The sequence below is a fragment of the Sinocyclocheilus rhinocerous genome, unplaced genomic scaffold (genome assembly GCF_001515625.1).
Source record: "Sinocyclocheilus rhinocerous isolate Xijiao unplaced genomic scaffold, SAMN03320098_v1.1 scaffold1183, whole genome shotgun sequence".
NCBI classification, from domain to species: Eukaryota; Metazoa; Chordata; class Actinopteri; order Cypriniformes; family Cyprinidae; genus Sinocyclocheilus; species Sinocyclocheilus rhinocerous.
The window spans coordinates 503,952-515,491 of NW_015625028.1; the positions used below are offsets into that span (position 1 = coordinate 503,952).

General features: G+C 36.3%; 1 protein-coding gene across 1 annotated transcript; it reads left to right on the plus strand.

The window, feature by feature from the left end:
- The first annotated feature begins 4,878 nt into the window (after window positions 1-4,878).
- Window positions 4,879-9,935, plus strand: LOC107748076 (uncharacterized). The gene is made up of 7 exons (XM_016562735.1): window positions 4,879-4,925; window positions 5,832-5,928; window positions 7,045-7,341; window positions 7,456-7,701; window positions 9,230-9,381; window positions 9,464-9,601; window positions 9,728-9,935. The coding sequence occupies exons 2-7, from the start codon at window positions 5,889-5,891 to the stop codon at window positions 9,890-9,892; spliced, it is 1,038 nt and encodes a 345-aa protein (XP_016418221.1). The 5' UTR covers window positions 4,879-4,925; window positions 5,832-5,888; the 3' UTR covers window positions 9,893-9,935.
- The last annotated feature ends 1,605 nt before the right edge of the window (window positions 9,936-11,540 follow it).

Consider the following 11,540-nt stretch of genomic DNA (forward strand, 5'->3'; position numbering starts at 1 on the left):
CGCTGAAATACACTGGCATACAAGTGTGAAATAGAGAAGCGACTATGTTCGGAATAGCACACTAACATACTACACTTGCTGTTTCTGCAGTATATAGTACGTATACTGTGCATAGCATGCAAGTTTCTGTATGAACAGAACACAATGATGATCTACTATGGGAACATGATTGGAAAAGCATGCCTTTTCCTACATTTTTGCAAAACTCCAAAAACATACTTTTATATACAACTCACTGCAGTTTCTAGTTGCAGTGAACACTAGTGGCAGTAAAGCACCAACAACTTATATTCCTTTTCAAACTAATTATGATTACAAGGACATATTATTGATTGTTAAAAGCCTATTTTCACATGGTACCTTGCGCAATACTATGTTATGAGCTAATAAGTAATACATTTTGACGTTTGCACATAATAATCACATAGTCAGGTCCATAATATGGTTTTTCTGACTTAGTAAACTTGCTCGATAGCTCACCCGGTACAGCACTGCACTTGTGATGCAAAGCGCTAAAGTCTCCTGAAATACAAGTCATGATAAAAGAGCTCAAAGGCTTGTAGAAGCAAGATAAAATGCCATGGTTACCTCAGCAAATGTATTTCATTTCACTTTTGTTAACGCTATGGGTTGCATTTAAGGCTGGATTTAATGTAGATTATGTTATTTTCAAACACTCACCGGACATTCATTTGCGAACTATACATTGCTATAGTGACGTGACATGTGGCCAAGTATGGTGACCCGTACTCGGAATTAGTGCTCTGCATTTTAACCCATCCAAAGTGCACACACACAGCAGTGAACACACACACACCGTGAACACACACCCGGAGCAGTGGGCAGCCATTTATGCTGTGGCGCCCGGGGAGCAGTTGGGGGTTCGGTGCCTTGCTCAAGGGCACCTCACTCGTGGTATTGAAGGTGGGAGAGAGCGCTGTACATTCACTCCCCCCACATACAATCCCTGCTGGTACGAGACTCGAACCCGCAAACTTTTGGGTTACGAGTCCGACTCTCTGACCATTAGGCCACGACTTCCCCCCTATATGTACAAGAAACAATGAAACAAAACGTTGCCAGATTCATGTTCAACTGTTTTGGATTAAACTGAATGTGGTTTAAGCTCCACCAACTGGACATTGCATTTCCAAACTGCTGAGATACGTAGAACAACCAGCGCGATAAAACGTTGCCAGATTAGCGCCCCCCCCACTGGTAATTTCATTTTAAAAGTTTTACGAAATGTGCAAGAAGCAACATAATATCACTTTGCAGAAATGGACACGCAGGCATGTTTTTCCAATGAGCCTGGGTTGCAAATTGTGGAGAACAGAACCAGAGCACACTGAGTAATACGTATCTCACAATGCAATGCAATATTATGATTTCAGAACCTGAAGTAATTCAGCCACGTTTTTCTCTTTTATCAAGCGTCGCTTACAGTGCATTCAAACTATATGTTTCTAGCATCATGCTCAACCAGTTGAGGAACCCTTTTTCCTGACTTTCTTTATTTCTTTATTATTTAAAACTCTTATCACTGCCTAATGCACATCGTTTCACATGTTACTTTTGAAAATTAGTATGCTACATATGAATGCTAGTATGCTAGTGTTCCGTTCTGGACATAGCTGGAATCCGTAAATGAGAAATACTGTAAACTACTAAACTATTAGTCCATGTGGAATCAAATGATGATTCAACATAGATCTGCAGCTCTACACATGACAAAACAGCAACAGACTCTGGTGCGATGAACCTGCTCACCGGGAAAGACTAGTTCACCACCTTGTGGCCAAGAAAAGCAGTGCCACAGATTTGACACACTTTGAGAAGAACAACTATTCTGTAAACTCTGATGGACAATACCTGATTTTATAAACACATGGATATCGATCTATTTTTGCAGAAGGATTATGGATTACAATGTTGCATGTCATTGACTGGAAAAAAATCATAATATTTAAACCACTGTACTGTAGTTAATGATAGAGCAAAGGTACAACATTTAGACTGAATAACTTGTGCGTGTCTTGAGAGACTGCATTGGATGTGATTTGCATCTATGTTTGTGTCTAACAGTGCCAGTTTAGAGCTATTTTGGGTAAAGATATAGTTGTTTTCCCCATAGTTGATCTTTTGTCACTGGAATAAACATGATGTTTGTTAACAATACTAAAAGCACTTTAACTCGAGGAGGAGGATTTATTTTTGATATTTTGTTTGGGTCCAACTCAACTGTACATGACCTTTTATATGTGAAGATGATGACGAAGAGTGAAAGAATGTATTTTGAAATATAGTAATTGTCAAGTCAATGTGCCTATGAATCAACAACAGCAACAGCAATAATAATAATAATAATAATAATACGTTAGAACTGTTTATTAAGTCAAGAATCACTGTTACTGTGGTAAATTACTATTGTTCATGCATTGTGTTATTTTGAGTGAACAAACTCCCCATTATACAGATTGCTGAGGTGAAATGTAATTCGTTTTATAAAATAATTTTTATGAGAGATCAGATATAAACTTTTCAACTTGCAGGTGATATAAACCACCTATAACACATTATTATTATTATTATTATTATTATTATTATTATTATTATTATTATTCAGATTTATGTTGTTGAAAAAGAATGATTTTGGTTGAATCTTTATTGCATTTATTGCATTTTAAACTGTGGCTGTAAGGAAACATCTGTTTCACGAATTTCCTTTTGTGTTTAGTCACTTTCAGAACTGGACTTTCATCACTTTAACTGCTAATGATCTCAAATGTCTGTTTTTAATAAATGAGAAGTTTTGAAGCAGTCGCACAGTGATTTTATCAGTGTGTTCAATGAACGGTGTTAAATCATAGTTTCGTAGCACCTGGTGTGATTCTGAGGTGAGTGTTAAAAACACCCGGTGTGTATTCCCTACAATTCCCAGCATCATGAAAATGAAAGATTAAAGTGTGATGCAGATGCGTCTGCGGTGAATTCAGCCTTCATCTGAAGTCACTGTACAGTATGTACAGTATGTATATTTATATTTTTCTTTCAGCAACTGTATGCAGTCACATATACGCACAGAAAAACACAACACTCAAGATTTTAGATGCAGTTCTCTACTCAGAGATCAGATTCAACTTGCAGGTGATATAAACCACCTATAACACATTATTATTATTATTATTATTATTATTATTATTATTATTCAGATTTATGTTGTTGAAAAAGAATGATTTTGGTTGAATCTTTATTGCATTTTGCCTGTCTTAAACTGTGGCTGTAAGGAAACATCTGTTTCACGAATTTCCTTTTGTGTTTAGTCACTTTCAGAACTGGACTTTCATCACTTTAACTGCTAATGATCTCAAATGTCTGTTTTTAATAAATGAGAAGTTTTGAAGCAGTCGCACAGTGATTTTATCAGTGTGTTCAATGAACGGTGTTAAATCATAGTTTCGTAGCACCTGGTGTGATTCTGAGGTGAGTGTTAAAAACACCCGGTGTGTATTCCCTACAATTCCCAGCATCATGAAAATGAAAGATTAAAGTGTGATGCAGATGCGTCTGCGGTGAATTCAGCCTTCATCTGAAGTCACTGTACAGTATGTACAGTATGTATATTTATATTTTTCTTTCAGCAACTGTATGCAGTCACATATACGCACAGAAAAACACAACACTCAAGATTTTAGATGCAGTTCTCTACTCAATATTTATATTTATCAATATTTATAATTCTATTGTCCTGGCAGCACTTATTGAATTATGTGTGCCATTGACTAAGACCTTTCAAAGGGTACTAATATGTACACTTTAGGGTACTAATATGTAATTTTAAGGTACTAAAATGTAATTTGAATGCGATAATATGCACTTTAAGATACAAGTATGTACTTTTAAGGCACTAATGAACTTTAGGGTACTAATATGCACTTTAAAGATGTACTTTTGAGGTACTAATATTTACACTTTTGTATTAATGTATAATTTTAAGGTACTAATATGTAATTTTAATATGCAATAATATGCACTTTAAGATACAAATATGTACTTTTAAAGGGGTCATATGATGCGATTTCAATTTTTCCTTTCTCTTTGGAGTGTTACAAGCTCTGCCTCTGCTCACTCTAGCCCGCAGTGTGTGACGCTATGTGACGCATTTTATGGAGGACTGTTTCCTGAACCTGCAGAGTAGCCTACAATGGGGCTGTGCTCAAAGGCTGTTCTATAAAGTGGGGCAGTTCCAACTTTGCAAAGACAGTCTGGCGCTTCATGACTCACAGCCTGTAAGTAAATTTTTTTATATTTGACTTTCTTTCTTTGCGTGAACATTTGGGCGGCGTTATGCAAATCTCCCCACATAGTGACATAGACATGTGGGGCCGTGTTAGAACGAGCCGTTTTAGGTAGGCGTGGCTGACTCTTAACTTTTATAAAGAATATCTCTTTGGATTTGAGACTTTAGTCTTTGCAACTTTGCAGATCTTCTTTATGCACCAAGAGCTTGAAACACTCCAAAGAGAAAGGAAAAATTTTAATCGCATCATATGACTCCTTTAAGGTACTATGCACATGTAAAGTACTTTAGTAATATGTACACTTTAGGTACTAATATGTGCTTTTAAAGTACTAATATGTACCATTTAGGGAAAAAAATAAGGTACAAATATGTACCTTTTAGCTTTTGGGTAGATAAGGTTGATAGATAGATAGATAGATAGATAGATAGCTGTTGCAGTACATTGTGATGTATTAATCATAGTTTCCGTATGACATCACTTTCATATTGTAGGGTAGAAATAGGACTGAACCCACTTGTTTCAAACATGCAAATGAACAGGAAGACACTATTTTTGAGTTTGAGAGTGGAAAACCATTGCGTCTCATCCTGTTTAAGACATTTACTGCAACAGATCTTGCAGGTAAGGACTTGCTCTATAGTTTGGGATCAATTTCTTGCTTTTATACATTTGACATGTAATGAGTGAAATGTGAATGCATGCATATTCGGTTTCATTTTAATTCATTATAAAATAAACCGAGTTCTCATAACTGTGCTGCGTGTGCACAGCTGTTTCTGAATGTACAATGTCTTCAGGTCTGCAATTCTAGATTTAACACAAGTGATATGCCTTTGACAACGTGCCATTTGTTTTTTTGTTTACATTAAAGTTGTAATGACTGGTTAAAGCAAGTGTTCCCTGGTTAAGCAGGTTTAGTTGTTTGTGGTGTAATCTGCTTATTTCTATGTAAAAAGGTGGACACGTAAACATTTGTTTGACTTAGAGCACAACTTTTTGATCTTTAAGATTTCATTTAGAATCTATAATATGTGCTTGTGGTGTACATTGAGTAGGCAAGACTTTAATTATGAAATTCCATTTGAATTAATTTCACAGTTGTATGTCTGTGTGTGTGTGTGTGTGTGTGTGTTTTGGCGGAGATGACCTTTTCTGCTGTCTGTGACTCATTGTGTAAACAACACTGAAAACACTGAAAAATCATCTCATGCTCAGAGGAGATTCAAACTTTCCGCTAACTGCACACATGCACACCCACCCAGCCACCCATGAACACCCACATATACTTACAGTAATCGCTCATTTTCTATTTTGTTGAGGTTTACAGAAGTACAGAAGTCTGAGGCTATTGTGGAAATAAGAAGTTATTAGTGGACATAAGAAAGTTGGTCTAAACAGTAGGTTGAGATAGAATTATTCATTCATTTAGACTGCTTAATTTGCTGCTCTGTTCCTAGACCTTGTTTTGCAGAAGATATGCACTGCTGACACTCACTTTTCTGTTTCTTTCCTGTTTCTTGCCTGCAGGTGCTCAACAGGAAATCTGGTGTCTTATTTTCAGTCTTCAAAGTCGAGCTGACAGCTATGAAACTCATTCTGCGGTGGATTTTTTGCTTTAGTTTAGGTGCGCATCTGCTTTATGAAGAATTTCCCAGCTCAAAACAGTCAAAAGATTCCCCTTACAGGTTCTTCTTAAACTTAATTATTGGAGGAATAGTTCCCAACAAAACACCCTTGTGTTTTTCCAAACCCATATGACTTTCTTTCATCTGTAGAACACAAAAAAATATATATATTTGTAAGAATTTACAACCTGATTTTTCTTTACAATCAAAGCATATAGCGTCAGAAGTACACTCTCAGAAATAAAAGCACAGCAGCTGTTACTGGGATGGTGTTCTTTCAAAAGCTAATAATATGTACATTTTAGAAACCAATATGTACATTTATGCTACCAATATGCACCCTTTAGGGGTAAATATGGTACAAAGGTGGACCTTTTGCAAAGGTACTGCCCCAGTGACCGCTTTTATACTTTTTTTTTTCTCAGAGCGTAGCCTATATATGGTGCAAAAAGTAGTTCATACAGCTTGCGCACAAGTCTTTTGCAGTTGTGCGATAGCTTTGCATGAGATACAGATGCATCTAAGATTAGGCTTTTCTTCAAGTCATTTTTTACACTTCCTGTTTTGTATTTTATTTCATATTGAATTTTTCTTCTTATGTTCTATCATTCAAAAGTTTGGGGTCAGTAAGATAAAAAAATAAATAAAAATATTTACAGCAATGATGCATTAAATTGATAAAAAAGTGACAGTAAATGCATTTATATTCAAAGATTTCAAAGAAATGCTGTTATTTTGAGCTTTCGATTCATCAAACAATGAAATAATATATCACTGTTTCCACAAAAATATGAAGCAGCACAACTGTTTTCAACACTGGTAATAATCAGAAATGTGTCTTGAGCAAGAAAATGATTTCTGAAGGATCACGTGACACTGAAGACTGGAGTAATGATGCTGAAAATTCAGCTTTGATCACAGAAATAAATTACAGTTTAACACACGTATATTCAAGTAGAAAAGAGTCATTTTAATTTGTAATATTATTTCAAAATATTACTGTTTTTACTGTATTTTCGACCAAATAAATGCAGCCGTGGTGAGCAGAAGAGGCATCTTTTAAAAAAACTCATCATTATAGACAGCTTTGTCAAATGAAATTTTCATTCACGCAGGTTTTGCCGTTGATTGCCAAGAGAATCGTTATGGATTGAAAGGAAGCTCAATCCAACTGAGCATCAGTCCCAGAAATCAGTCACATTTGCAAGAACCTGTATGGCGACGATTCAACAGGAAAGAGTTGCTTGCAAACTCAAAGGGAGTTCCCGCTAAATATAGGAAACGAATGAGCTTAAACGTCTCCGACTGGTCTTTGACCATACACGACCTTCAGGAAAATGACAGCGGACAATATGAGGCCCTTTCGAACTTCGAGGAAGATATTCTGACTGCATTCACACTTACAGTGGAGAGTAAGATCTAGCCATCTATCTCATTTACTGTACATTGAATGCTTATCACATGATTTATAATTCAATATCTTAGCTCAGATGTTGCTACTAACTCATCTGTGGTGTTTTTTTCAGACACTGTCTCTCAGCCTGTAATTAAAGTGAGTCAATATGACTTGAATTCATCTGTGTGTCAGGCCACAGTAAACTGTTCGGTTGATGGCAGCTGGGCCATGTTTGACTGCGACCAAAGTCTCTGTGCAAAGACACAAGGCAATCTATCCTCCATTAACATCACTATTGCAATGGACAACGGAGACATCCAGTGCCGCGTCAACAACCACGTGAGCAAGAATCGTTCTCAGGCTCCCAAAGTTACGTGTAAGCATGAGTTTTATTTAATACTGATCCTGTGACATGTTTCACACTGTTTGTACTTTAATTCATCCTTAGTCAGGTTTGGGATTTCACACTGTATATTCGTTAAAATTAAAAGTTCTTATTTGTGTTTTTATGTGTTTTATTAGCTTGTCACATCTGTGAATATGTGGTCATGAAAATCCCCTCTGGTTTCTTATGAAAGAAAAACAGAAGGAAGAAACAGAGGGGTGTTTACATCACTGTTTGACGTTTAGAACCGTTTCCTCCAGGCGCTGAAGTGAAGCGTTTCTGTGGCTTTACTAAGTGCATGATTATTTAATAAGGCAAACACAGAGACTGTTGACTGGTTAACTATTGGCATTAAGTTTGGCACCACAAACTGCTTCATTGTTTATATCGTTACAATGTGTAAACTATCATATGGGCCAAATTGCTAAATGTGAACAGCACTGGCAGCTCCAGAAATGTTTTCTTGGAGGTGCTAAGACATTTTTTAAGGTGCATCAATAACTTCAATATATAAAGTATTTTATTTATTTAAAGGGATAGTTCACCCAAAAATGAAAATGTGTTGTTTATCTGCTTACCCCCAGGGCATCCAAGATGTAGGTGACTTTGTTTCTTCAGTAGAACACAAACGGAGATTTTTAACTCCAACCGTTGCAGTCTATCAGTCGTATAATGCATGGCAATGGTAACAAAATCTATGAGAGTAAAAAAAACATGCACAGACAAATCCAAATTAAACCCTGCAGCTCTCTGGCGTAGTTTACGCAAGCGCCGGAAGTGATCTCTCGCACGTATACGTCACTCATTGTTTACACAGTGCACGAACATTGTAGGTACAACTGCTAATCAAAATGATACTTACTTGCGCTTATCCGGATTGTTCAAACCAACTTAAAACTAAAAGATTACGTTCTCTCGTGCGAACTCATTCGGGAGTGGTGACTTTCCACATATTCCCAACTTCTGAGCCTGCTCGCCTGAAGTTATGGTTGATTGCTCTTCGGCTGGATATCAACACTCTCATTAACGTAAACTACGCCAGAGCGCGTACACTCCTCACATACCGGATGCCGGTGAACTATCCCTTTAAGACGTGAGTCTTCAAAAAGATCAGTGGATTTCGACAATAATCGGGGGCTAAAGCCACCAGCTACTCACCAATTGCAGATTAGGAGAAGAGGGCTGTTGTTTTCTTCTAAGCTATTCTGAGATGTGTTTGAAGTCTGTGGTATTTTGCTTCATATTTAAAAGTGCTCCATCTCCATTATGATCGCTGTTGAAGAGGAGCTTATATTTGCTAATTTAGTGCCGTACCCGAGCGTGGCCTAATTGACTCCTCCCCCATCAAGAATATTGTTTATACATAACATAAACATACCTGGACTTCAAATTTTTATTTTATAATTTTTTTTATTAAAATAAAACAATAACATAAAAATACTAAATAAAAACGTCTAGTGTAAATAGCTGTTTTGTTGCTGTTTCTTTTTCTAAAATGTGTTATAATATTTATCTCCAGGCCATGAAAAGCGACGAAGTGATTCGCGCTATCCACCGTCACTCATCACGTGGATCATTGTCACCATTGGTGTTGGTGTTTTATTGGGTTTGTTTATGGGTTTCATTGTAGTATTTGTCAAGAGAAGAAAGTGTTCAAAAGTTCATCCGCAGGTATAATTCAGTCAAATTCTCTCTCAGAATGGACTTATTTATCATGACTTTTTTAAAAATCTGTTCTTTCTCTCTTTATCAGTCCAGTCATGCTGTGATTCAACAGCATCATGAAACAATCTACTGCACAGTGGAAAAGCCGTCCGCATCCCAGACATCCCCAGGAAACAACACCGTCAGCAACAAAGTAGAAACCATCTACGACACTCCATCACGACATGTATGCAATATCTTACTGAAACTCATCTGAATAGTGAGATTGTAATTTGAATCAATGTCCTTTGATCCATTTAATGCAGTGAAACTCTGTGTGACCTGTTTATTTGTTGGTTTGTGTCTTTCTCAGACCAAGGCTTGTCAAGTAGACAGTGTGGAGGTGATGAGAGACAATCAGGAGCAACAGCAATCTGGACACGACAGAACTATTAAAGTAAAAGCTACAGTTCACCAGGCAGCAGAACCAGATTCAGAACCAATAAACACAGTTTACTGCAAACTGGGAGAGATATGATATAAACACACACATACTGTACATGTCTGAGATGTCACTTCAGTGGAGATTTAAGACCTTTGTGAGAAAGAAAAAAAACTTAATGTAAATGTTGTGTTTTCACTAGTGAACAAGATGTTTTTGAGGATCATTGATAGATACAATATATGCTGTATGCTACCTGCTATTTTGTGAAACAGTATATGCAATACACTCTTAAGAACAAAGGTTCAAAAAGCTGGTTTTCATAGCGATGCAGTGGAAGAACCAGTTTTGGTTCCTCAAAGAACTTTTAAACTCTTAAAAAAATCTTAGCGTGAATAATATTTTAATAATATGAAGAACCTTTAAAGAGCATTTTGTGGAATGGAAATATTCTTCATGGAACCATCACTGACAATAAAGAATCTTTATTATTAAGAGTGTAATGAATTACATTTCAAATGTTGTTGTCCTGTGACCTGTTTAATTCAGCAAGTAGCATCGAGCTGAGTTGTCATCTCTAAAAAAAAGTGTCATTTCGCATTTTTAATCCCGTTTTGTTTAATAATGTCGTCATTTTGAAAATGTTATGTTAAAAATCACAGCACATATAGTCTCTAGTTTATTCCTTACACTGGAAATAAAAAAGTCAAGTTGAGCGCAATCACATTATTCTTTATCTCATGTAGTATCCTGTGGTTGCACATTTTGGCAAATAAAATATAAATAAAATGAATAAATAATTAAATGAATAAATCGCATACTGTGCACAGTATACAAACTGAAAAATAGTGATACTATGCTGTTCTGAACATAATTGTCTGCTGTATTACACATTCTCTCTGGGTTGACAACTCTTTAGTTAGGAATGGAGATGGAAATTGTAATGTAATATTAAACAGTTTTATTTTTGTAAAATAATGGCAATTGCAGAGTAGTTATTTTGATCATTTGTTATTTGTTTACTGCACTCATTCTATTTCATTTAAGGCAGGGGTGTCCAAACCTGTTCCTGGAGGACCACTATCCTGCAGAGTTTAGTCCAACTCTAATTAAACACACCTGAACCAAAGTAATCAAGGTCTTCAGACTCATTAGAAACTTCCAGGCCATTGTGTTGAAGCTGGTTGAAGCTAAACTTTGCAGGACGTCGGCCCTCCAGGAGCAGGATTTGACATCCCAGATTTAAGGTCATGATGAAAAAAAGTACTAGAATCTAGATTTAGCTAAAGGGCATATGATTAATGATTTCCGCATATAACTGATGTGGTTTTTACTGGCAGCACAAACAGGAAATTCACATTTATCACATTTGTGAACAGGATAAGACACTTGAAACGTATAAAAAATGCAATATAGAGAAAATGGAAAGATATATAAATATTAAAAATAAAAGAGTAACCTTGTGATACTACACCTTGAGACCCAGCAGTGTCATGACAACCAAATAATCCTGATGATTTCAAAAACACAATGAACACAGAAAATTTTGACAGAGACATCAAGAATCAGCGTATGAATCTCAACAAAGGTAGCAATCAAATGAAAGGCTTCATGCTGCAGTGCATGATGGGAGCTACCATAGTACAAAACCTATCCATGACTCCCAGCATGCATTCTGGCACGACAAATTGTCTCACTCTTTTGTATTCTTACTATTTGCTTTTATTTTTCCTGTTTTATTGTG

Coding starts and splice junctions, on each gene's coding strand:
- LOC107748076 (XM_016562735.1), top strand. CDS start 5,889: ATGAAACTCATTCTGCGGTGGATTTTTTGCTTTAGTTTAG. Junction 5,929..7,044: donor GATTTTTTGCTTTAGTTTAG/GTGCGCATCTGC, acceptor TCATTCACGCAG/GTTTTGCCGTTGATTGCCAA. Junction 9,382..9,463: donor GTTCAAAAGTTCATCCGCAG/GTATAATTCAGT, acceptor TCTCTTTATCAG/TCCAGTCATGCTGTGATTCA.